We start from the raw sequence: 24,472 nt of genomic DNA, 5'->3' as shown, positions 1-24,472 counted from the left end.
ATATATACTAATGTGAATAACTGAAGAATCCAGCCCAACAGTTCTAGGTAGGGAGTATTCAGCTTAAAAATATATATACATTAGAAAGATTTTTTTCCCTTTTAACATCTGTCAAAAATACTGTAAATAGAATAAATTAGAGTTCTGTAGTCTGTTTTTGAAATGTCTATATTTTTTTAAAAAGGAACATTTAAACAAGAAACAAAGATTAGTTTCACTCGTAACAAATTTGCTGAGTAATAAGTTTCAAAACATTTTTTTCATGGTTTAGGAACAATTAGTGCACTTTATACCAATTGATTAAATATACAAATATTCAAATAAAAATTGCTCTTTTGGCCAGTGCATCAAAAACTTTAATTCCTTTTTATCCTGAAATAAATATAATGTAACTTCAAAATGTGTTCTCAAGCAAAGATTATACATCTAATAGCATTAAAATCTTTCATCCATCTTTTAAAATGAAAATATAATAAAGCAAATGACATTTTACATCAAAATATCCTTCAAAATACTTATCATACCTTTAAAATATATTAATATCTTATAATTTGGTCATTGTCACCATAAATCATTGTATATAAATCACTAATGCACAGTTCATTTGTAATACTGAAATGTAGTAAATGTCATGTTTGTAAATATTGGACCTGACTACACACAGAAGTTTTGCTATCATAGCTATGTTGGTTAGGTGTGGAAAAAGTCATACCCCTAACTGTCATAACTATGCCAGGAAAAGCCCACCTGTAGATGCAGTTATACCAGCAAAAAGTCTTTCTCCCACGATAGCTTATTTCATTCTGGGAGCCAGTATAACCTGTGTCTGTACTAGGAGGGTTTGTCAGTGTACTTATACTGGCAAACCCTGTCTAAGTACAGCCAAGGCCTTAATATTGTCACATTTACATTCACAGTAATTATTATATGACTTGGGATGTCTCTTTGGTTTGTAATTCATGAAATGTTTAAACATCTGTTTATATTTTATTTCTTAGAGTATCAATAACAAGAAAATCTCTGCTTCCCTTCTGTCCATTGCATAAAAAAGTCATTCAATGGATGTAATTTTTCTTTGATATTAATGGAGACAAGCTCATCAAATGTGGGAGTACCCTACTCTGATTGTATAAATATGTGTGTTTTTTTTTACATAATCTTTTTTTCCTAATTATACATTAAAAATTCCAACAAGTTAAAAAAAATTAAGTTTGAATCCCTGCAACCTTGTGAAGTTCACCTTGATTAGAAGATGCAGGGGAAGTGACATTTGGGTCTGAAACCACAGGGTGTTAGGCTCTAAGGCAGGGGTGGTAATAATTTTTCTAGGGGGGCACTTTGAAGGGGTGGGACCTCAGGCAGAAGGGGTGGGGCCTTAGGAAGAAGGGGTAGGGTCTTTAAATAGCAGGAGTTGAAAGGGCTCACATCTCTCCTGTGGATCCCAGGCATCATGTTAGCGGAGGGTGGGAGATGTGAGCCCTTTCAACTCCTGCTATTTAAAGAGCTCACTATTCCCTCGTTCACTTCTAGAGTGTTGCCTTGAAGCTGGGGATGTGAGAGCCTTTTATATGCTTCTATTTAAAGGGCTCATGCCTTCTCCGCTACTGTTATAAGCATATAAGTAGATACAAGTTACATCCTAAATATATATATAATCTAAGCTACATATGTAATCATAAATGCTTGTGAGATATTTTGAGGCAAAATATATGTATTTTCATTCAGCTGCCTTTTGTAGAAGTCCTTAAAAATTGTAGGCTTAAGAAACATGGTATGCTGCAGATGTTAAAAGTATAAATGATCTATCAAAAATGTTCTTTATAATATTTACATAGATATATAAAGATAATTGATGTAAAACATTAAAATCAATGCATTCAAATTCAGGATTGATCTCTGATGCATTAAAACTATCTTTATAAGGCAAAACAGAGAATAGTGCTGGGGCACTTTAGAGACTAACAAAAATATATAGTATCTTGAGCTTTCATGTGTAGGCCCAGCCTTAGGTCAAGGCAAGCAAGGCGGCTGTCTTGGGCCCCATACTGCCCAAGTACAAGGGACTGCGGCTGGAGCTGATGCTGGACAAGCTCGTCACCTGCATCACCGTAGAGCTACTGCTGTTGCTCATCTCGCTGGCCTTCATGCAGAAGATCTCCATAAGTACCTGCCCAGCCAGCCCGCAGCCTGGCACCCTGCCATTGCCCCAGTTGGGGTCCCCCGCTATCCCCTGTGGGCGTCTGGGCTCCAGCCTGGCTGCATTGGTAAGGCTATGGGAGCTGGCTCGGCCCGCATGTATGTTGACAGCTCTGGTCCTAATGAGCTAGGCTGCAGCTCCAAGTTGCTTGCTTTTCTCCCTGTCTGCCACACATTGTGTTTTATCTGTTTGGACAGGAGAGTCACACAGGTCAGCAGAGAATCTGACCTGGATAGTATGTTGTTGAATATATCCAGTGAACAACTTGTGCTTCCTGGGCTGGACTCTGAAACCCCACAACTGGGTTTGACTTAAATTAGAGCATCCACCAGCAGAGCCCTGCTGTCAGCATGCTGAATTGGGCCCTGCAAACTCTTTGGCTGGGCCTGTTCATGGGTAAATCCCAGTTCAACCAATCAAGTGGGTTTTACCCACAAAAGCCTATACTAGGGAATTATTCTGAAATAACAAGCAGAGCGTCCACACTATCGAGCCCATTATTTTGAAATAAAGGGCTGGTTATTTTGAAATAATTACTCCTGCTTTCCCCAAGGAATAACACTTATTTCAAAATTATTATTTTGAAATAGTGGTAGTGTGGACGGTCCACTGCTGCTATTTCAAAATAACTACTCCCCAGAATCCTTCAAAGTAATTGCTCCCCAGTGCTTCCTGGGACTCTAAATTAACATTAAGGCTGTGTCTAGACTACGCCACTCTGTCAACAGAGAGATGTAGATTAGGCAGAGGGATGCAAATCAAGCACTTTGAAAGTGAAAATGAAGCCGGGATTTAAATATCCCGTGCTTCATTTGCATAAAGATGGCTGCCGCTTTTTTTAAAACTGAGCTTTTTCAAAAAAAACCCAAAAACCTGGCAGTCTAGAGGGGATCATTCAAAAATACAACCCTCTTTCGAGAGATCCTCCTAAACTGCTGTTTTTTTTTAAAAAGCCCCGTTTCCAAAAAAAGCAGCAGACATCTTTATGTAAATGAAGAACGGGATATTTAAATCCCGGCTTCATTTTCACTTTCAAAGTGCTTGATTTGCATCCCTCTGCTGACAGAGGGATGCAGTCTAGACGTAGCCTAAGGGAGCCTGCCTCAGATTAATTTTGAGGCTTCCCTGTAGTGTGGACATGCTATTTCAAAATAGTTATTTTGGGAGTTATTATTTTCAAATAAGTTATTTTGAAATAATTTCCTAGTGTAGACATTCCCTAAGGTGTCACAGGACTACTAATTGTTTTTAAAGTTACAGACCAACACAGCTACCCCCTGAGACTTTATAAGGCAAGATAGGGGATCTATAAACATTTTGGCTACGTCTACACTGGCCCCTTTTCCGGAAGGGGCATGTAAATTTCAGCAGTCGTCGTAGGGAAATCCGCGGGGGATTTAAATATCCCCCGCGGCATTTAAATAAAAATGTCCGCCGCTTTTTTCCGGCTTTTAAAAAAGCCGGAAAAGAGCGTCTAGACTGGCCCCGATCCTCCGGAAAAAGTGCCCTTTTCCGGAGGCTCTTATTCTTACTTCAAAGTACGGAAAAGGGGCCAGTGTAGATGTAGCCTTTATGTTGAGGCACTTTCATCTTGGAAGAATTATATTAAATTGAATGTTAAAATACTCCTAATATTTGCATTTTGAATATGATACTGAGTAAGTATGATAGTTTTAGTATGACCTAATACAAACTCATTACAGCAGAGGATACTGATTTATGGCATAAAGACTTTGGGTCTGATCATCATTTTTACCCTTTTAAAAGCTTTCTTATAACCATTTGGAATATCATGGGAAAAATCATGCCAGGTGCCCCAGAAAATCCCATTGCGAATACCTTTGTATTTTTCTTGATAGTATTTGCCATTTAGATTGGCAGACAAACATTTATCAAACCACCAGCCAGAACTGTAGTAAGCCCCACAATTTCCTGATGGATACATATCATTGTCTTTGTCTGGCGTAGTAAAGAATTTTTGATCATGGTTGTAATGTTTATTGAAGTGCATGGCATCTCCAGCGGTACCACTATAACCACTGACACTTAGACGGTACTTGAGATATTCATTGGCTACATAGAACTGTTCATATTTAGCATACTCTCTTTTACCATTGAAATCTTCAATCTCAATTCTCAGTTGCATCTCCTTGCTTTTGGTTAGAAGATGAATTTTATCATTCCCCAGCCAAAACTCCCTGCTCAGATTTCCAAAGCCATTTTTGTAGTCATTCCATGTTCTGTTGAAGTTAGTGCTACCATCTTGACGCATCTGTAGCACTGTCCAGCCACCTCCCATTGATTCCATGTCACAATAAACTTCAAAGCTATTCATTTTTGGATCGGGAATAACTCTGTAGATTCCATTACTGCTTCTACCTGCTGCATAATGGTCTGCACAGTCTTTATATATTAGTTGTACAACTGGGGGGAAAAACAAATACTATTAGTATGGACAGTCATTTAATTTTATTTATTTATGTATTTATTTATTTATTTTAGATCTAGTAAACAACACCAAGCATTCCTGACTTCAGTAATAAAAATACATTTAAAATCCACAATGTATATTCTTCAGCACTTTTAGTAATATCTTACCTGGAAGTTCTCTTCCTTATTTTACTTAGATCAAAAGCTATGAAAAGCTGTACAAATGATTGTTAGTCTAAAAATACTACATAGTTCCATAAAATTGTCTTGCTGCTTAATTCTTGCATGCATATCCTTAAAGGATAATAAGTTAAATTCCACAAAGCTGGGTCAATGAGGTGCAAAACACATAACCTGAGGGTTGCACCAATTGGGGTGACTTTTTTTCCAGAGGCCAAGTAGTGTTTCAGTAGTCAGAGTTCTGGTAAGTATGAGCAACTTGTATTTATTTCTGTCAGAGCTACTCCATAGCAGTTCACCATCAGGAACTGCTTGCTGCATTTGATGGCTGTCCAACTCCCCTGATAGCACTTCATTTTTGGCCAAAATTACCTACTTGTGACCAAGCTGGCCTCATCCTCTCTTTCCTTTTCATGCAGTGAAGTTGCTTGCTATTTCCAGATAAAATCTATTCCCCTGTGAACACATTCCACTGTTGTATCCTTCTTCTGTTTGCTAATGTTGGCATATTGCGGTGGCAAAATTGGCATAATATCTCAGTTCTGTTATTTCAAATGCTTTTAAACACAAATATTCAAATGTACCTTAATTTTGCCTATGTATTGTAGAATTTGCTCCTCTTGTGGAATGATTTAATTATCCTTTGTCATATTAACAATTATAATTTAGTATCTTTGATGCTATAATATGTCATATGAGTTTATTTCATATAAGGATGGCTTAAAGATGGTTCTTATTATTGGCTATTCGTCTAGACCGGGGTGGGCAAAGAGCCCTCCATGGGCTGCATCCAGCCTGCCAACCCAGTGGATTTGGCCCGCGGATGCCCTGCTGCTCCTCACCCCCAAGATAATGAGGGCTTAGGGGCGGGAGAGTGCGTGAAGTCTCATCAGCCTTGGAAGAACAATCAGCGGCTAGAGAGACAGCCGGCAGTTTTAAAACAGCCAACTTTTATCTCTAGCTGCCACACACCTGGGGGGGGGGGCGGGGGGGAAGAGCTGGCATGTCTCTCTAGCCACTATGCACTCCCGCCCCCCCAGACCCTGCTTGGCTTGGGAGTGGGGAAGTGACAGGGTAGCTACGGGCCAAATCTGGCCCATAGAGGGCCCTTTGCCCACCCCTGGGCTAGAGAGGCACACTGTCTGGTTGAAAACAGCTGGAGTGTCTCTCTAGCCACCACACGCTCTTGTGGGGCGAGCTGACTGGCCTGGGGGCAGGGAGAGCGTGTGATGTCTTCTTCTGCTAGGTGTGTGAAGGGAGCTGCCAGCTGTTTTAAAACAGCTGGTATTTCTCTCTAGGGGGCGGGGCAGGGGACGCAGGGAGGGAAGAAGGGGGAAGACTTCTTGCTCTCCTCTACCCCAGGCCATTCGGGAGGGGGGGAGCACAAGAAGTCTCCTGGCCCCAGAGCCATGTCAGAAATTTCTGAAGTGGTCCCCTTTTTAAAAATTATTGTCCACCTCTGGTCTAGACAGTGAGAATTTTTCATATCTCAGTTATTTACAATACTTTATGAAGTAGGAGGAAACTAGTAATGTTGTCTTATGACCGAGTCTATGGTTCCTAGAAAGATGTAGCTAGAAAAATGACAGCACTTTCCTGTGCATATGGAATTTCTGGCTTTATAATAAAGAAATATTCAATATACCTATCCATTTACGTAACTCATCTTCCTATCAATAATTTATTTTATGCAAAACATTTTCCAGATGTTTCCTGAAGATTAGAAACCCATCTATAACCACTTAACTAGTATTGACGCTGTGCTCAAGAGTTTTCCCAGGAAATGCTATAAATTACATGTTCCTAGAACTTCATATTCCTCAACACAATATATTCATTAATACGATATAGGTAGTATTTCATTGATGTCTTTCAGAGGAAGCATTTTAAGAGTTGGTAAATATTTTGAGTTTGTTTATTCCTACTACAAAATAATTTAAATGCATGGGAGTATTTGATAGACATGTTTTAATTGTCTATCAATACTAGAAAAATGCAAACATTATTATTAGTAATAACCTGCTCATCAAGAGGAAGTACTGTTCTCAGGCTACAGAAGGGAGTTAGGACTCCTGGATTATTTAGCTGCTAGAGGGACACAAAGAAATGTATGCAAAAACTTCAGAAAGAGAAAATTTAAAATGAGGAGTAACGGTAGTTCGGACTAGGAAGCCTAGTCCGAACTATCTAGTCTGTGCCGCGTGTAGCCGTGCGGCACGGAGTCCACACTAGCGGACATTTAAAAATGGCAGCGCCCAGCTTTATGCAAATGAAGCCCAGGAAATTCACATCCCGGGCTTCATTTGCAACTCCGTATGACTACATTAACCACCCTAGTTCGAAGTAGGGTGGTAGTGTAGACATACCCTAACAGATTTATTGGAGCACAAGCTTTTGTGGACAAAGACCCACTTTGTCAGATGCATGTCATGTCATGCATCTGACAAAGTAAGTCTTTGCCCACGAAAACTTATGCTCCAATAAATCTGTTAGTCTATAAGGTGCCACAGGACTTCTCGTTGTTTAAACATTGTCAAGGATATTCTTGTATTACGTAAGTGACTTCCCCGCCACTCCTGAGTTTTGAACTCTAACACATGAAAATACTAATAGTTAATAATAGTTTTCTTTGTTTTACTTTAACACGCATATCACTTAGAGTCATGGAAGAAGATTTCTGGTATATTCAACTTTTTTTTTAGCATCCAGAGTCTAGAGCAGGGGTCGGCAACCTTTCTGAAGTGGTGTGCCAAGATTTAACTTATTCACTTCTATTTAAATTAAGATGCAGATCTTACAGTGAATGTAAATAGCCACAATACTGTAAATTCTTTCACCATATAAACATCTTACCACATGCCAGTAATATCTATTGAAGAGAAAAACCATTTAAATGTGCTTGACAACACTTAGCACCTGCATAGATAAGAACAGAGAGGCATCTTGGAAACATTGCTTTCTTTCTGGTCATATCATTGCTCTCTTTCTGGTCATATCAGCTCTGTGCTCAGAGGAAACACATGCTTCAGTGCCTACAATACTCAATGGTCATCCTCAAATTAAAGATACTAAAGACTAGTGACTAATTGACTATCCAATAAGCATTTGCTTATAAGTGTCTATAGACACTTCCACATTCCTCCTTTGAGGCTCTTGTACAATTAACTGCATTTTAACATCCTTACCCCAACTTGCTCTTTAAGGGTTGCTTTCTTCCATACAAACCCACAAGCTTCTGGAACCCCCTACCAGGTGATTTAAGGAGAATTAAGATCAGAAATCTGATGTTTCTTGCCTGTCAGTTGAAGTCTTTTTGCAAATTCACTAGCTAGGAGCTAGGCCTGGAGAAAGGAAAGCAGTTTAATTGCACATTGCTCCCTCTCTAGCTGCTACCAGCCTCTAAGGGACTCAAGAATCGCCCCTGCCTGATAGTGCAGCAGCAGTCGTCACTCTGTACATGTGCTTGTTTGGCAGTGCACTATAGAGTAGCAATGGGGTTTCTGTCTCCCAGGCTGATCAACTCTCTGCTCTTGCACACCCCCTCACGGGGTCTCATGGCTACCACACAAACCCTAGGGCTCCTTGGCTATGGCTCCCCACCTAGGAATCAGGGTGCTGCCCTTATTTTCTCCCTGAAAAGCTAGGTACTGCCCGAACGAATGCCTTACCTCCTCCCAGCCACCTTCTTCCCCGTCTGCCACCGCCACCTCTGAGCCAGGAAAGGTGTGTGCCGCACCTAGGACAGGAGCCCCCTGGCCCTTCGCACCAATGGCAGAAGAGCATCTCTCCAGGGGGAAGATTCCTCAATGCTACGCCCTCCCTCACACCAGGGACCTGCTCAGGCTCCTTGTCCTGTGCTGTTAGGCTTTCATTGCGCGTGCTACTCAAAAATCATCTTGTGTGCCACTTATGGCATACGTGCTGCATGTTGCCAACCCCTGTTCTAAAGACAACAATTTTAAACAATTTTAAACTTGGGTACCTTAAGTTAAGCCTCTAAATCCATATTAAGGCTCTTATCTAGGGCCTCATCCAAAGCCTGTTAAAGCTAGTGCAAAGACTCCCATTTACTTCAGTGGACTTGGGTAGAATGCTAAGTGGCTTTAATTTCAGAATAGATGTTAACAAAGAGCATCTGTCTCAATTATACATCTTCTCTGGATCCAGCCCTACTCCTATTTAAGTTAACCATAGTTTTTCTATTGACTTCATTTAAGTCAAAGGATTCAGTTCTATGAGGGAAAACTAGCTATTGTCATCCTTTCTAGTTTCATAAAGCATGTATTACCATTATATTTCCACTATCACTGTTAGTGCAACTGCCCTCAGGCAGATTTGCACCTGGGACCTCTGGAGTTTAGTGTAGGAGTCTCTACAGCTTGAGCTCCCCTTCTAACAGGCCTGTCTGTTGCCCTGTTTCTCTGTGGCCTGCAGACTGTCTCGGAGAACCAGGCTCCAGGGGCTTCCTCCCTCCAGCAGTCACTCTGACCTGTAGACTCCAGGTTTTAAGCAGGGGGCCTCCTTACTGCTGTTCTGGCAGGCAAGATGGCAGAGCCCAAGCCTGCTGGCCATTCTCTTGGTGCTGCAACTGCCTCTAGTGGCCACTTTCAGTATCATGGCTCTCCCCTCACTTTTGCATTCCTCCTCTTTCTGCTCCCTCTCTTTCCGTGTTCTGGGAAATAGTCATATTCCCATCACTGCCCATTTTCGAGGCCTAACCAAACCCTGACCTTGGTTTAAGTTAGGGTAAGAAGAAGCTGCATACAAAATTTGGTGGTCCTAGCTTTTACAAGCTTCAGAGGAGTAGCTGAGTTAGCCTGTAACTGGAAAAACTTCTAAAACAACGAATAGTCTAGCAGCACCTTAAAGACTAACAAAACATGTAGATTGTATCATGAGCTTTCGAGGGCACAATCCACTTCTTCAGATGACAAAGTGGGTTGTGCCCACGACACCTCATGATACTATCTGTGATGGGGTGACACAACCCCGCACTGACGTGAAACGCCATGAGCCCAGAGAGGAGAGACGGCCCGGTGGGGACTACTGCTAGGAAGTAGCTGGGGCAGGTACTCCAGCTCTGGCCGTGGAACCGGCCAGGGTCAAGCAGAATGCCAGCGCAGGTGCAGAAGAGGCGAGATGCGCCAGGGCAATGGGCACAGGTTGATGACGTCACCCATTGGCTTAGCAGGGACGTCATAAGTGCACTGGGCTCGCCATGGAGGGTGAGAAAAAGGCCCTGGGTCTTGCCGGGGGAAAGGGAGGAGGAAAGTCTGAGATTCGTCAGTGGGGTGGACAGGCAAGAATTCACCAGGAAGGGCGTGACCTTCACTTTTGGGGTGAAAAAGGGCATCCCTCACCCTAACAAAGGGAAGAGAAAGGACCTGGACGCAGAGGTAGGAAGTGGCCCAGGGCGGGGTCGTGGAGCCCGTGGGCTTATGTGTTTAGGGGAAACTCCCCAGTCAGCCAGGCCAGGGAGGAGTCATCCCTGACTTAGAGCCCTGGGCCAGGACCTGGGAGATTGGGTGGGCCCGGGTCCCCCTACCCCACCGTCTGCTGTCGGGTGTTGTTCAAGGGGAAGCTGTAATGCGGGCGAAATTGATTGTTTTTCAGTGCGGACGGTGCCGCAAGTATAAAAAGGATGATAATGGTGATGGGGTGACCACATTAAAGGGGTTACTAACACAGACTCCAAAGTGGTCCATGTACACTATCTACATGTTTTGCTAGCTTTTACAGTTTAGGCAGAGTTTTTGAACAAACTGATGAACAGACAGATGCACTCTAAAATAAATAAATAAATAGAGATAGATAGATAGATTATGCATTCATATTTTTACCTGTCTGGATTTAGACTGTAGATTGAACATTACTTAGTATCAGTTACCTTTTCTGCATGAGTTATACAGGTTGAAACTCCCTAATCTGGACTTCCCTTGTCTGTCAACACCCATCCATGCAAGCACTCACAGGGATAAGCTGCGTGCTAGGGCCAGGAGCATTGCCAAGCTAGAGGGCTGAGAAGGAGTCCTGGGGACAGCAGAGTCACCGGAAGGAATGCAGAGCCCCCAGTCTCTGTTGGAGAGGGAGAGTGGAGCTCTCTGTCACTGTGTGGAGGGCAACAGCACACTGCTGGAGGGGAGCACAGAGCCCCCCATGCCTTGGTGGAGGTGCTGGGGAGGGGAGCACAGAGCAGCCAGGAAGAGCACGGAGCCCCCCCAAGTGGCAGCAGAGCCACTCAGTGGAGTATGGAGCCCTCCAGGCAGCAGCAAAGCTTCTTGGTGCAGTGCAAAGCTCCAGGTGGCAGCAGAGTGCTAGGGGGCAGTACAGAGATGCTCGGCAGCAACTAAGCCCCAGACAGCCGCAGTGCCACTAGGGAGCACAGGGCCACCATGGGAGCACAGGGCCCCAGGCAGCATTGAAGATACTATGGAGAGAGTGGATCTTCAGGTGGCAGTGGAGTCCTTGGCCACTGTGGGGAGAGTGGAACTCTAGGCTGCAGCAGAGCTGCTAGGGTAGAGGGAGGGAGATCTACTGCCCCCTTTCCCTATGATGTGTGGAGAGCAGAGCCCTGGGTGGCATTGCAGCTGTCTGGGGAAAAGCGGAGCCCCCATCGCATTTAACTCCCCTGGTATGCAAATTCCCTGCTTCAGGACTAGTCTTCCCTGCTTCAGCACCCTAAGGTTGCTGGACCAGGGAGGTACAAACTGTAGTAACGCAAGAATATAGATTTATCAAGACTAGACTAAACTATGCTAGTGACCAGAAACTTAAGTTTCAGAAAAAGATGGTGGTGATGGTAATTGGTGGCTCTAGACTGCACCTACCTAATCATGAAAAATTATATATTATGGGTAAGAAAAGTTCTTTCCTGACCTTTGTAATAATCTTGTAACTGAAGCATGACATTTGAATACTAGCATCTAAAAAGATATTGTTATAACATAAAGTTGTTCATATGTCCTGTCCTGTTTGTGATTTTGCTGATTATTTTTTCAGAATTTCAGCAGTGCATTCACTGTACTATTGGCAAGTTTCTTTGAGTATGTCTACACTACAGTGCTATTTCGAATTAACTTAATTCGAAATAGTTAATTCGAATTAAGCTAATTCGAAATAACACATCTATACACAAAAACTATTTTGAAAAAGCATTTTGCTATTTCGAAATAGTGCATCCACACTGAGTGGATCCTGAACCGAAGTTAAGGCTGGCCGGAACCAGTGCTGGCAGGGCATCAGGTTAGGACTTAGTGTGTAGAGCTGCTGCCTGAGGCTAACTGAGCTCCGTGCTTAAAGGGACCCTACCCCCACCCTGGACAGACAGTTCTCAGGGTTCCCCACTTGCTTGTCTATCTTAATGAGGGACAGCAAAGCAGTCCTGTCCTGGAGCGCCCTGAGTGCCTGCACTCGGGACACCACAGCACTCGGCCACATGGAGCCAGAGCTGTCCCTGGGCATGCCGGTGTGTCTCGTGGGGTTGTTGCCATCAGCCCGGCTGTACTTGCTGCAGGCTGCCATCCAGGGGGTTCATCGGGGGCTGTCAGGATCCAGGAGGCCCTACAGGAGAGTGTCCACCCCAAGGAGCCCTCAGAGCCACCCCAGTCCTCCCGACTGGGGGCTCATGCCCCATTTCTCCCTCACGTCCTTCCACTTACCCCTCCCTAACCCGCCTTCCTGATGTCAGGATAAAAGACACATATGTTCAAAAATAGAAACTGGGTTTATTGAACAAAACTGGGGGGATGAACCTCTGGGAAAAGGAGGTGGGGGAGGGAAAGAGAGAGGGTGGGAGAGGGGAGGGGGAAACCTGGGAGGAGGGAGCTGGAAGGGGGAAGTAAGGGGGAAAAGGAGGGGGGGGGGGAAGCTCAGAGCCCAGGGTTGGGGATCTCGCCAGACCAACTTGATTTTCATGCAAACCTGCTCCTGGGTTCGCATGTGGCCTTTGGTGGTTAGGCTGGCAGCTATCCTGCCATAGATGGCTGTGTTCCTCCGTCTAGTGCTGAGATCATGGACATTGGGGGCATCCCCCCCAAACCGGAATAAGGTCCATGATCTCCATCCTGGACCAGGAAGGCGCCCACCTTCTCCAGCCCGTCATGCTTCTGGGAGCTGGCAGAATGCTCCTGGGGAGTGGTGGAGGGCTGGCTGCCAGTGACTTGCTGGTCCGGTGACCACTGCTGGCTCTGGGCTGGCAGGTTTGGAGCTGGCACAGGCACTGTGGCCAGAGTCTATTCCTTTAATGTCTCCGGGGCTGGGGGAGAGGAGAGTAAGTTTTCCTAGTTGTGCCCAGAGTGGCCACCAGTGCTCCTTGGGATGGGCGGGAGGCCCCCTATTTCAAATTAAGTGTCTACACAGCACTTAATTCGAAATAGCTATTTCGAATTTTCCGTTACTCCTCGTAGAATGAGATTTACCAAATTCGAATTAAGCGTGCCGCTATTTTGAATTAATTTTGAAATAGTGATTTGCATGTATAGATGCTATTAAAGTTAATTCAAAATAACGGTTGTTATTTCGAATTAACTTTGCAGTGTAGACATACCCTTTGATATTCTTTAAATAGGCTAATATTGTAGATGGGACTGAAGCATGGCAGGTCCCGCAAATAAGATATCTGGTAGAGAAAATACCTGTGTCTAATTTTATACATTGTATGTTTTTAACTTATGTTTGTCAAGGAGGATTGTCAAGAAGTTTGCTGGCTCAAAAATTAATACAGTAAATTATTATTGTTTTTACCACTAGAAAACTTTTCTTTTTATATATGGTATTTGGATGGCAGACGACACTGTCAAACTTTTATGATTGCCTATTTCTTGTAAAGATATGCAATATCAAAACTTTAATTATATACAGACAATGCAAACATTAAAATGTTATTCCTATTAATTTACCAAAATTAAAAGTTCATATGATACAGTCTATCAAGTCCATTTTTAATTTAATTTTAATTTCAATTTTAATTTCCAAACCTTTTAATTTCATAACAGAATTTTTAAAAGGTAAAAAAAACGAGTCTGGAACAGCATGGTATTTAAAAGGAAATAAATCCCCAAGCTCCCACATTAATGTCTCATTTTACATTGTTTATATATTAGATTCTTACTAATATTCCACTATTGCTAAAATAATGCTATGGGTGCCTTTCATTTTAGAAACGTTAATGTTGATTACATTTTTAGCCAAGCCTTACATGTACATGTAGCTTTGGTAGATAATGATTTTCTTATCCATCTGTGTAACTTACATCTTCCACTAGATTCCTTTGTTGTTAGCTAATACTTCCCAGGCTATTTTAATACAATTCCAGGATGTTTGGAGATGTTTCTGTTTGATCTTTCATTATCACAGTCAAATAGCAAATAGTAAAATTATTGAAATCTTTTAGGACCAGATCTTTCTCTTTCCCTTCCCCTAATCCCTCAAAAATGTGAAAAGACATTTGAGCCAAAAATAATTGTTCAGTTTTCAGTATAATGCAGAATTAAAGTGGATATTTTCTGTTTGAATACAGAGTAAAATACAATTTAAATATATAAAGGGCTTTCATTTCAACCTGAATTGCTATGACACTGCTATACAAATATAAGTAAATACCATGCGCATATCTGCTCAACAAATCTTAAAGTAAATGTCCTTTTTGGAGAGCTATATTTTAAGTACTGTTAGAGCAAATCCTGAGAGGTACTGAGCACCTGCAACTCCAATGGAAGTTGAAAGCACTTAGTATCTCCCAGCAAATCCTACAGTAAGAGTAACTTTTATAATACTTTGTAATTTGTGAAAAAGGTATTTGTTTAAATTGTGAAGTATGTTTAAATTATTCTATTAAATATTTCTACAGAATACAAAAAACTTATAAATAAAGCTTCACATACCAGGTCTTGATTCTATGACTGGACACTCAGAAGAACATATGACATTCCTACTGTTGAAGAAAATTGTCATATTTTCAATTTTGCCGTTGACATAGCTTTCTACATTGTCCATGTTTATAAGGTTCCTTTTTTCCAGATTACCCTCTACTAAGTGGATCTGATTCTCTGCATTCTTCAAACTGGCTGACAGTTTCTTAACTTTGCTCTGTAATTCCTTTATTCTGTTATCTTGTATCTTACTGTACTCTGTTGAGACTTCTGTACCATCTTTTTCATTGTTGTCATCTGCCTGCAGCTTGCAATCTTGGCAAGATTTCTTCAAGTTGTTTACTTCATCTTTAAGTTTCTGTACTTCTTTGAGAGTCTTTTCAATCAGTCTGAACTGCTTAGGTAACTGGATGGTCATCGAAGGCAGATTTATCTGATATGGACATTCCTCTCCTTCACATTTCCCACTGGTTTTGAACTTTATGGGACAAGCACCAATGGCGTTTCCTTCTCTAACATTTTCTGTATCTTCATTTGCAAGTGCAGAGACATTTGTAAAAGCAATCAGAGCTGTCTTAAACAAGACTAAGTAAATGAGCTTCTTCATCTCTGCAGTGAAACTAGCTCAGTGAGGAAGTATGAAAAATTGGAAGAACTTTTTATAAAGGCAGCTAGCAGCCTGTGAACTCACAGATAAACTGCCTTCACTGTTCTCAGAAATGGGTGGGAGTTCTTGCATCACAAGTTGCAGTGATATTAATAGCACAGCAAAGTAGGTAGTCCTTGGCAAAAGTAGTTTATGCATAATAACATAAACAAAATTATAATATGCATGTGCACAGGCAGTGTTTGAAGTTTCTGTTGATCATTTATTTATTTTATTTTGATTTTTAAACAAATATTTCTTGCTTTAGATATCTGTTTTTATATGCTACAAAATTCCTGATTCTTAATATTTGAGTATAATAAAATTATACTTACAAATTAAAATTGTGGACCATGTCATCTCCTCTACCATCACATGTGGAGAAAGTCATACTGTCAGAAGTGGCTCACAAATGAGAGTGCCTACTTCAGGACAGACTGTCAGAAAACAGGGCAGATACCTCAAAATCGTGGTGTATTCTGTAATTAGATTTCACCTAGCTTGTAACGAATGTAAACTCCTGGATCACAGTAACAGTTTTACCATGGAGTCATTGATGGTCCCCCTCCGACTCTCCAGCCTATATTGTCACTCAGACAAGCTGAACATTTTGATAAATGGTCACTTAAACCAAAAATTACACCATATCAGGTTGCCTCCAGTTCCAAGAGACTAGTCATTTACCCCAGGTCTCTAGATCCTACACCGAAGACAATGTTGGTAGTCACATCTACAGTAAACTAACCAAAGATTTATTAGCTAAGAAAGGGAAGTGAAAGTGATTGAGAGGTTAAAGCAGGTAAAATATATGTATAGGTGAGTCATAGTTTGTAATTCTAAAAGGTGGCCATGATATAATAAACTGCCAAGTTTCCCAAAAAATTTTCAGAGTACTCAGCTTGTTTCTGGGGATCTCTACTTTGCACCTGGTACACACCCTGTAAGAATTCAAAGAGTCCAGAGATCCAGGATCTTTCCTCAAATCCATTCTTATAGCTTCTTCTCATAAAAACAAGCTGACATGGTCAATACCCACAAAGGTTTTTCCTTTCATGACAGAGAGTGAGGAATGCATCTAGAGTCTTTGACCTGTGACCATTACACAATAACCACTTGCTTTGAAGTCAGTACTTCTCTAGTAAAGTTCTTCATTTGTATTTCACAAGCTGCTTTCTTGCTTGATGGGTTATTTATTTACAGGAGAATATACAGTGTGAGTGTTTGCTATTACATTATAGCAGGATACAGAAGGGAAAACAATGCATGTAACATCTCATTAGTTTTCAGAAAGTTTAAACACCAACTACACTTACTAATTTAATACAGGTTGAACCTCTTTAGTCTGGAACTCTTGGGATCTAACCAGTACTGAACCAGAGAATTTGCCAAACCAGAGGAGGTCAGTATTGTCTAACAGCATTACCAACACTTCCACTGCTTACTGGGTTCTTAGAAGACATTTAAGGATAAATTAGAGCTAAATAATAGCACAGAACACTGAGAGCTAGGACTGGTGGCTCTAAACAAAAATGGGAATGTGGGAAACATGGCCCCATCCATGATAAGCGGACAGCCAGCTAACTAAAATCATGCCAGATGATGGCTATTGCTAGACCAGAGAGTGCCAGACTAGAGAGATTCAACCTGTAATTATTTTGATCTCCGTCTCAAACTTCATTGCACCGTGACCCCCTTCTGAGAACAAAAATTACTACATGACCCCAAGAGGGGGCACCAAAACCCAAGTCCATCCGAGCCCCACTGCGCTGGATGCGGGGACCAAAGTCCAAACCTCACTGCCCCAGGCCAGGGGGAGTGACAAAGCTGAAGCCCAAGGGCTTCATCCCAAGGTAGAGGACCTGTAACCTGAGCCCTGCCACACAGTGCTGAAGACCTTGGGCTTTACCTACAGTCACAGGTGGTGAATTTGGGCTTCAGCCCCGGTCTCTAGCAAGTCTGAGACAGTCCTGGTGGCCCCATTAAAACAGGATCACAACCCACTTTGGAGTCCCAACCCACAGTTTGAGAACTGCTGATCTATACCTAATAGAAAAGTGAACTGATCTCTGCATCACAAAGAGAATGAAACCTGGTTGATGCATTACATCATGTGTGGTAGATCGTAAATGCAGTTTCAATGGAATAGTACCCTTGTTTCATGGGACTTAGTGGAATCACTTCTTTTGGAGCTTCCCGACGTCACCATCTCACAACACTGGACAGGAGGAAACTCTGTCATTTTCCACAGCATCATTTCCTGTATATCCTGATGATTTCCAGTTAAAAAACTAAGCTGGCATGAATGCTTTTGAGACAGTACTGTCTCCTCTCAGTGACATATATGGCAGCTACTATGTAACTGGAGAGGCGACTCTGCCAAAGATAGTATAGCAAAGCTTCTGAAGGAGATATGCTGGTTTCTGGTAAGGAGTCAGTGTTGCAGAATGGAGGTACAGTCCCACGATGGGACCAAAGATCCCTTTAAAGTTGGGATGCCACATCCTCAGCCTCCACCGTAGGGCATGTCTACATTACAGCGTTATTTTGAAATAACAAGGTGAACATCCACACAGCAAGCCCGTTATTTAGAAATTATTTCAAAATAACAGGCTTATTATTTTAAAATAGTAAACCCTTGTTTCATGAGAAATAACGCCTATTTTGAAATTGCTATTTCGAAATAGTGTGAGTGTGGACAGTGCAGCTATGCTTATTTTGAAATAATTGGCCTCCAGGGATTCTCACAGCTGCCCTCGTGGCCACTCTGTCCCCACTCCTCAAAACTCTATAGTTTCCCTTCCTCTGCAGCCTTTAAAAGTACAGGCAGTCCCCGGGTTACGTACTAGGGACTGTAGGTTTGTTCAGTTGAATCTGTATGTGTCGGAACTGGCGTCCAGATTCAGACACTGCTGAAACTGACCGCCAGTTCTGACTTACATACAGAATCAACTTAAGAACTCCAAGTCAGCTGCTGCTGAAACTGATCAGCAGCTGATTCCAGGAAGCCCGGGGCAGAGCAACTCTGCCTGGGGCTTCCTGTAGTCAGCGCTGGTCAGTTTCAGCAGAAGCTGACTTGGGGACGCCTGGGGCAGAGCAGCTGGGGTGCTACTGGACCAACCCAGCAGCACCCTATCTGCTCTGCCCCAGACGTCCTGATTCAGCCGCTGCTGAAACTGACCAGCAGCGGCTGAATCAGGACCTGGGGCAGAGCAGCTGGGGTGCTGCTGGGTTGGTCCAGTAGTGCCCACGGGCGCTGCAGGACCAATTGGCAGCGCCCCAGCTGCTCTGCCCCAGAGTCCAAAACAAAAGCCTGGTCTGCTGGGGGGGGGAGCACACTAGCTGCGCCCCCCCCCCAGCAGACCAGGGACACGGGGAGCAGAGCCGCAGCGGGGTGCCGTGCCTCTGAGGCTTTGCTCTGGCAAAGCCTCAGAGGCGAGGGACCCGCCACGGCTGCGGCTTCAGTCTGGGTGCCTGTGGTCTGCTGGGGACGGTCCCCAGCAGACCACAGGCACCCTGACTGAAGCCGCAGCCGCGGGGGGGGTCCCGCGCCTCTGAGGCTTTGCCAGAGCAAAGCCTCAGAGGCGCGGGGAACCGCCGCTGCTGCCGCTCCAGTCTGGGTGCCTGTGGTCTGCTGGGGACGGTCCCCAGCAGACCACAGGCTCCCGGACTGAAGCCGCAGCCGCGGGGGGGTCCCGCGCCTCTGAGGCTTTGCCAGAGCAAAGCCTCAGAGGCGCGGGGAACCGCCGCTGCTGCCGCTTCAGTCAAAGCGGCAGCAGCGGCGGTTCCCCGCGCCTCTGAGGCTTTGCTCTGGCAAAGCCTCAGAGGCGCGGGACCCCCCCGCGGCTGCGGCTTCAGTCCGAGTGCCTGTGGTCTGCTGGGGACCGTCCCCAGCAGACCACAGGCACTGGGTCTCAAGGGGCAGCAGCAGCGGTTCCCGCGCTTCTGAGGCTTTGCTCTGGCAAAGCCTCAGAAGTGCGGGAGCCCGCCCGGTGCCCCTGGTCTGCTGGAGACGGTCTCCAGCAGACCAGGGGCACCGGAGCAGCTTACGAACGGGGCTTTCTCGCCCCGACTTCCGGGGCGAGAAAGCTCCGTTCGTAAGTGCGGATCCGACATAAGTCGGATCCGCGTAAGTCGGGGACTGCCTGTACAGGAAGAAGGGAAAGTTCTTCGGCACAACACAGGCCCTGCTCACACCGTGTCACACAGCAAGATCCTGCACTGCTCTTCCCTGCTACGAGTGACTCCAGTGCTCCCACAGAGCCACTCCCAGCTATAAGCATGCCGGCAGCCACTTCTGAAGACCCTGGCCAGAGGCAGAAGAGGGCCACTTCTTGGACTGGTGCGGAGAACCAGGATCTCATCAAGGGGAGGAGGCTAACCTCCAGGATTTCCGCACCAGGCACAGGAATGCTGAGGTGCATGGCCAGATGGTTGCAAGCCTGGACAAGAAGGGCCACATGTGCACTCAGGAGCAGGTGTGCATGAAAAGAAAAGAACTGAGGCAGGCCTACTCCAGGGTCAGGGTACAAAGTTCCTGATTTAGAATGGCACTCCAGACCTCCCACTTCTATGAGCAGCTGGATCACATCTTCGGAGGGAGGACCAGTCCCTTCCACCCACCCCCTATCATCGACTCCAGCCTTGTGACGCCCGTCATCAGCCTCCAGTATGGTGGAACTGTAAAGGAGGAAGATGAGGAGGAGGAGGAAGAGGCCATCCAGGACACAATGCCCACCAGCCAGGAGGTCATCATCTCCTTGAAGCTGGTACTCCTCTCTCAGGATGTCTCCCAGGGTTCGGACAAGGCCAGGGAAGGCACATCAGATAAATCCTCTACTTTTCCCTATCTACATGCAGGGGGAAGCTGTGGGCAACAAGGGGCTGCCTGCTCCTTGCTCAGACTTCTCAGCCTGGGGTTTGCACAACAGCCTGTGCACGTGGGTGCACATGGAGTGCCAGTCCGGAGCAGACAGTCTCATGACACTGCTACACAAGAACCTGACACTCCTTCTCACAAGGTTTCTGCACAGGCCTCCCTGACTCCGTACACCGTGACGGGGGACACCTTCCCATCTTAAGCCACCACTAAGGAGGCTGGAGTCTTGGACACACACAGAAGTGCCGCACGGGCATAGGTTTCTGCCCACATTCTTGGAGCAGCATCTGCTCCCTGTTCAAGATCAGCAAGGCAGAGGACACAGAGCCCCTGCAGGGGAACCTGCTGAAAGGAAGGAAGTGGTTGGGTAGTACCCCAGTACTACCCTCCCCAGCAAGCAGCATCTGCCGCTCACACATACTTCCCCCAACACCCTCCCCTGCTCTCCTCTAGCAGGCAGAGATAGAAGTCCTCTCTCTGCGGGACATCACCAGTGCCAAACCTGGTGTGTGTGCAGCGTCGAGGGAAGGCAAGCTGCCCTGTCCCCTGCAGGTTCCTGGCCTGGCCGGCACCTTTCCATGCCTGTTTGTCCTCAGGACATGCAGGTTGCCAAGCTCCGCTGCGGCGTCCATGCCCCTGCAGAATATTGCCCACTGTCTATGCCACAGATGACTTTGTTCAAAGCACATCGCCATAGTTTGAACTGAGACCTTTTGGTATCAGCAGGAACACATTATGTGCCTGCGTGCCCTTCAGCAGTGTCTCAAGCTGGAGCAGCAAGAGCAGGATGCAGACTTGGAGAAGAGCCATGCTGACCAGGAACTATGGTACACCATCTGGCAGCAGCTGTCTCAGCAGCACAAGAGCATATATGCAGCATATACCGCCACCGTTGACCACCTGGTTGCCACCACTGAGCGGTCCAGCAGTTGCCCCCCAGCACTCTCTCCTTCCCAAATCCCCCCAGCACCCTCTGCTTCCCAAGTTCCCCATGCGCCTGCTCCTTCACAAGTCCCTCCTGCACCCTCTCCTGCCTCCATTCCTCCAGTTTCTCTCCTTAGCCCCTCCTACAACTGCCAAGGGCTGCGCACAAGAGGTGGTGGAACCTCTCAGGCAACCGAGGCCTCTCAATACACCTGACACAAGTGCCAGGCTCAGCCCCATCCCTGAGCCCCTCCTCCCAGGTTCTTTCAATAGTTCCTCTCCAGTTATTTAGTCCCCAAGGCTGTGTCCAGACTCAGGGTTTTTTCGAAAAAAGTAGCCTTTTTTCGAAAAAACTTCACCTGCGTCTAGACTGCAGCTGCGTTCTTTCGAAATTAAATCGAAAGAATGCGGCTTTTCTTTCGACGGCGGTAAACCTAATTCCACGAGGAAGAACGCCTTCTTTCAAAAGTGCTCTTTTGAAAAAAGGCATTCTTGAAAGCAAACAGGCTTTTTAGAAAGAGAGCATCCAGACTCACTGGGTGCTTTCTTTCGAAAAAGCGGCTTATTTTTTCGAAAGTTCCGCGTGCAGTCTAGACGCTCTCTTTCGAAAGAGGCTCTTTCGAAAGTATCTTTCGAAAGCGCCTCTTTCAAAAGAGGCTTGCAGTCTAGACATAGCCCAAATGAAAATAACAGAGAGTTCATAATTTAAAACCAAAAAGTCTGGTTTATTTGGTCTGCAGGGGAGGGAGGGAAGAGAGGGGTGGGGTAGGAAAGGCAGAGAGGGCCTATACAGAGGTCCCTTGTGGGAAGGCCTGGAGGAGATAGGTGTCACAGGTGTCTTTAGCTGAAACTCTCTGGATTTGCAAGGCCTTCTGGATGTGTACATCCCCCTGATAGGCCTGCTGGATGGCAGTGGTGCGCATCTGTTCACAGGCCCTGGTGCCACTCCGGATCGGGAACTTCGGATCAGGTGTGGACAGAGTGGCCATCAGATCAGCTGTGAGAATCCCTTGAGGCCAATTATTTTGAAATAAGCACAGCTGTGCCATCCATACTCACTCTGTTTCGAAATAGCAATTTTGAAATAGGCTTGTTATTCCTCATCATGAGGGTCTACTATTTTGGAGTAAGAAGCCTGTTATTTAAAAATAATTTAAAAATAATGGGCTTGCTGTGTGAACGCTCACCTTGTTATTTCAACATAATGCTGCAGTGTAGACATGCCAGGAGAGACATGAATGGGAATTATTGAATCCCTTGGTTCCTGTTTCCAGCTCTGTCACTGACTTCCTGCATGACCTTTGGCCAGCTACTTAACTTTTTTATGACTTGGTTTCCCTGTCTATACAAATAATACAGCATTATTGTAAATTGCTTTGGCAATTATTATTCTGCTGCATACATGAAGAAATGGTCAGGCCCCAGTGACTTATTTAGAAGATTCTAATAAGAAAGAAAACCTCAGTTGATGGGTGAATGCCAAAGATCCAGAGCAGCACCCAGGAAATTCAGACAGTTACCTAATCTATCCAACCTTTTGAAGGCCTTCTCCCAAGATGCTCTCTCCCTGATCCCTATTGGATGGGGAGAGAGATTTACAGAAGTTGGAATAAGCTGCCTGTTATTTTGATATTATTTTGAAATAATGGAATTGCTATGTAGACACTCGCATTGTTATTTCGGAATAATGCTCATTATTCCAAAATAACGGTGCAGTGTAGACTTGTTTCATAAAGGTACATCTAGCTACAATAACCACCTTTCATACATCGGTCAGTGGGCATTCCATCTTTGCCCATCCCAGCACCAAGCGCTTTATTAAGGGAATTCGGAACACGTACCCTTATATAAAACCTCTGGCCCCAGCATGGGACCTCAATTTAGTGCTACAAGCAAGCTCTTTGAGCCACTAGCGACCTGTTCATTGCTCCATTTATCAAAGAACGTAGCCTTTCTAGTGGCAGTCACTTAAGCAAGTTGAGAAGCCTCATGGTGAACCCAACTACACAACTTTTCACAAAGACAAGGTAGTCCTTAGACCACATCCTAGGTTTCTCCCTAAGGTATCTGCTTCCTTCTTCTTCAAATGGTCCCCATGGGTGCTCCACTCGTGGTGTTGGGCGTGTCCCGGCACCACGGATCGGAGACTTGCATAGCCGTGCTCCGCCGGACTGCACATGCGCGAGCAGCGGCTCGCGCCGTTTGCACCTTTGATCTGTTGTGTGTGGTCCAGCCCCCTCCCAGTTCCTTCCAACTGCCCTCGGTCGTGGACAGAACTCCATGTCTCCCTCAGGGTTTCTCCTTACCTCAGATCTGTAAATAGTTAATAGCATACCAAGTTTTCATTTACCCTTAAAAGGCACAGTCAAATCCCTGCAAGCTGCATGGAAACTTTTTAAAGACACCATAATAGAGGCCCAACTTAAATGTATACCCAAAATTAAAAAAACATAGTAAGAAACCTAAGAAAGAGTCAATGTGGCTTAACCACCATGTAAAAGAAGCAGTGAGGGACAAAAAGGCATCTTTCAAGAAATGGAAGTTCAATCCTAGTGAGATAAATAGAAAGGAACATAAACACTGTCAAATCAAGTGTAAAAATGTAATAAGAAAAGCAAAAAAAGATTTTGAGGAACAGCTATCCAAAAGCTCCAAAAGAAATAGCAAAATGTTTTTTAAGTACATTAGAAGCAGGAAACCTGCTAAAAAATCAGTGTCCCCCCCTAGACAATCGAGATATAAAAGGAGCAATCAAGGACGATATAGCCATTGCAGAGAAACTAAATGATTTCTTTGCTTCAGTCTTCATGGCTGAGGACGTTAGGGAAATTCCCAAATCTGCACCATCCTTTGCGGGTGATGGATCTGAGGAGCTGTTCTGGATTGAAGTGTCATTAGAGGAGGTTTTGGAACAAACAGAAAAACTTAATGGTAACAAATCACCAGGACCGTATGGCATTCATCCAAGGGTTCTAAAAGAACTCAAATGGGAAATTGCTGAACTATTATCTGTGGTTTGTAACCTATCCTTTAAATTGGCTTCCATACCTAATGACTAGAAGGTAGCTAACGTGACACAAATATTTAAAAAGAGCACTAGAGGCAATCCTGGCAATTACAGACCGGTAAGTCTAACTTCAGTACCGGGCAAATTAGTCGAAACAATAGTAAAGAATAAAATTGTCAGGCACTTAGAAGAACATAATTTGTTAGACAAAAGTCAACATGGTTTCTGTAAGGGAAATCATGTCTTACTAATCTATTAGAGTTCTTTGAAGGGGTTAACAAACGTGGACAAGGGGGATCCAGTAGATATAGTATACTTAGATTTTCAGAAAGCTTTTGACAAG

General features: G+C 44.5%; 2 protein-coding genes across 2 annotated transcripts in view; one reads left to right on the top strand and one right to left on the bottom strand.

Annotated features, from left to right (window-relative positions):
- The window catches only part of CCDC146 (coiled-coil domain containing 146), a 160,177-nt gene that overhangs the window by 45,635 nt on the left and 90,070 nt on the right, over positions 1 to 24,472 (top strand). The gene's annotated exons all lie outside the window — the stretch shown is intronic.
- On the bottom strand, positions 151 to 15,394 carry FGL2 (fibrinogen like 2). The gene is made up of 2 exons (XM_006137522.5): positions 14,689 to 15,394; positions 151 to 4,621 (listed from the first exon to the last, which is right to left on the bottom strand). The coding sequence occupies exons 1-2, from the start codon at positions 15,281 to 15,283 to the stop codon at positions 3,915 to 3,917; spliced, it is 1,302 nt and encodes a 433-aa protein (XP_006137584.1). The 5' UTR covers positions 15,284 to 15,394; the 3' UTR covers positions 151 to 3,914.

This window comes from Pelodiscus sinensis, chromosome 1, assembly GCF_052426305.1.
Source record: "Pelodiscus sinensis isolate ZL-2025 chromosome 1, ASM5242630v1, whole genome shotgun sequence".
NCBI classification, from domain to species: Eukaryota; Metazoa; Chordata; order Testudines; family Trionychidae; genus Pelodiscus; species Pelodiscus sinensis.
This window is presented reverse-complemented; position numbering and strand designations above follow the sequence as displayed.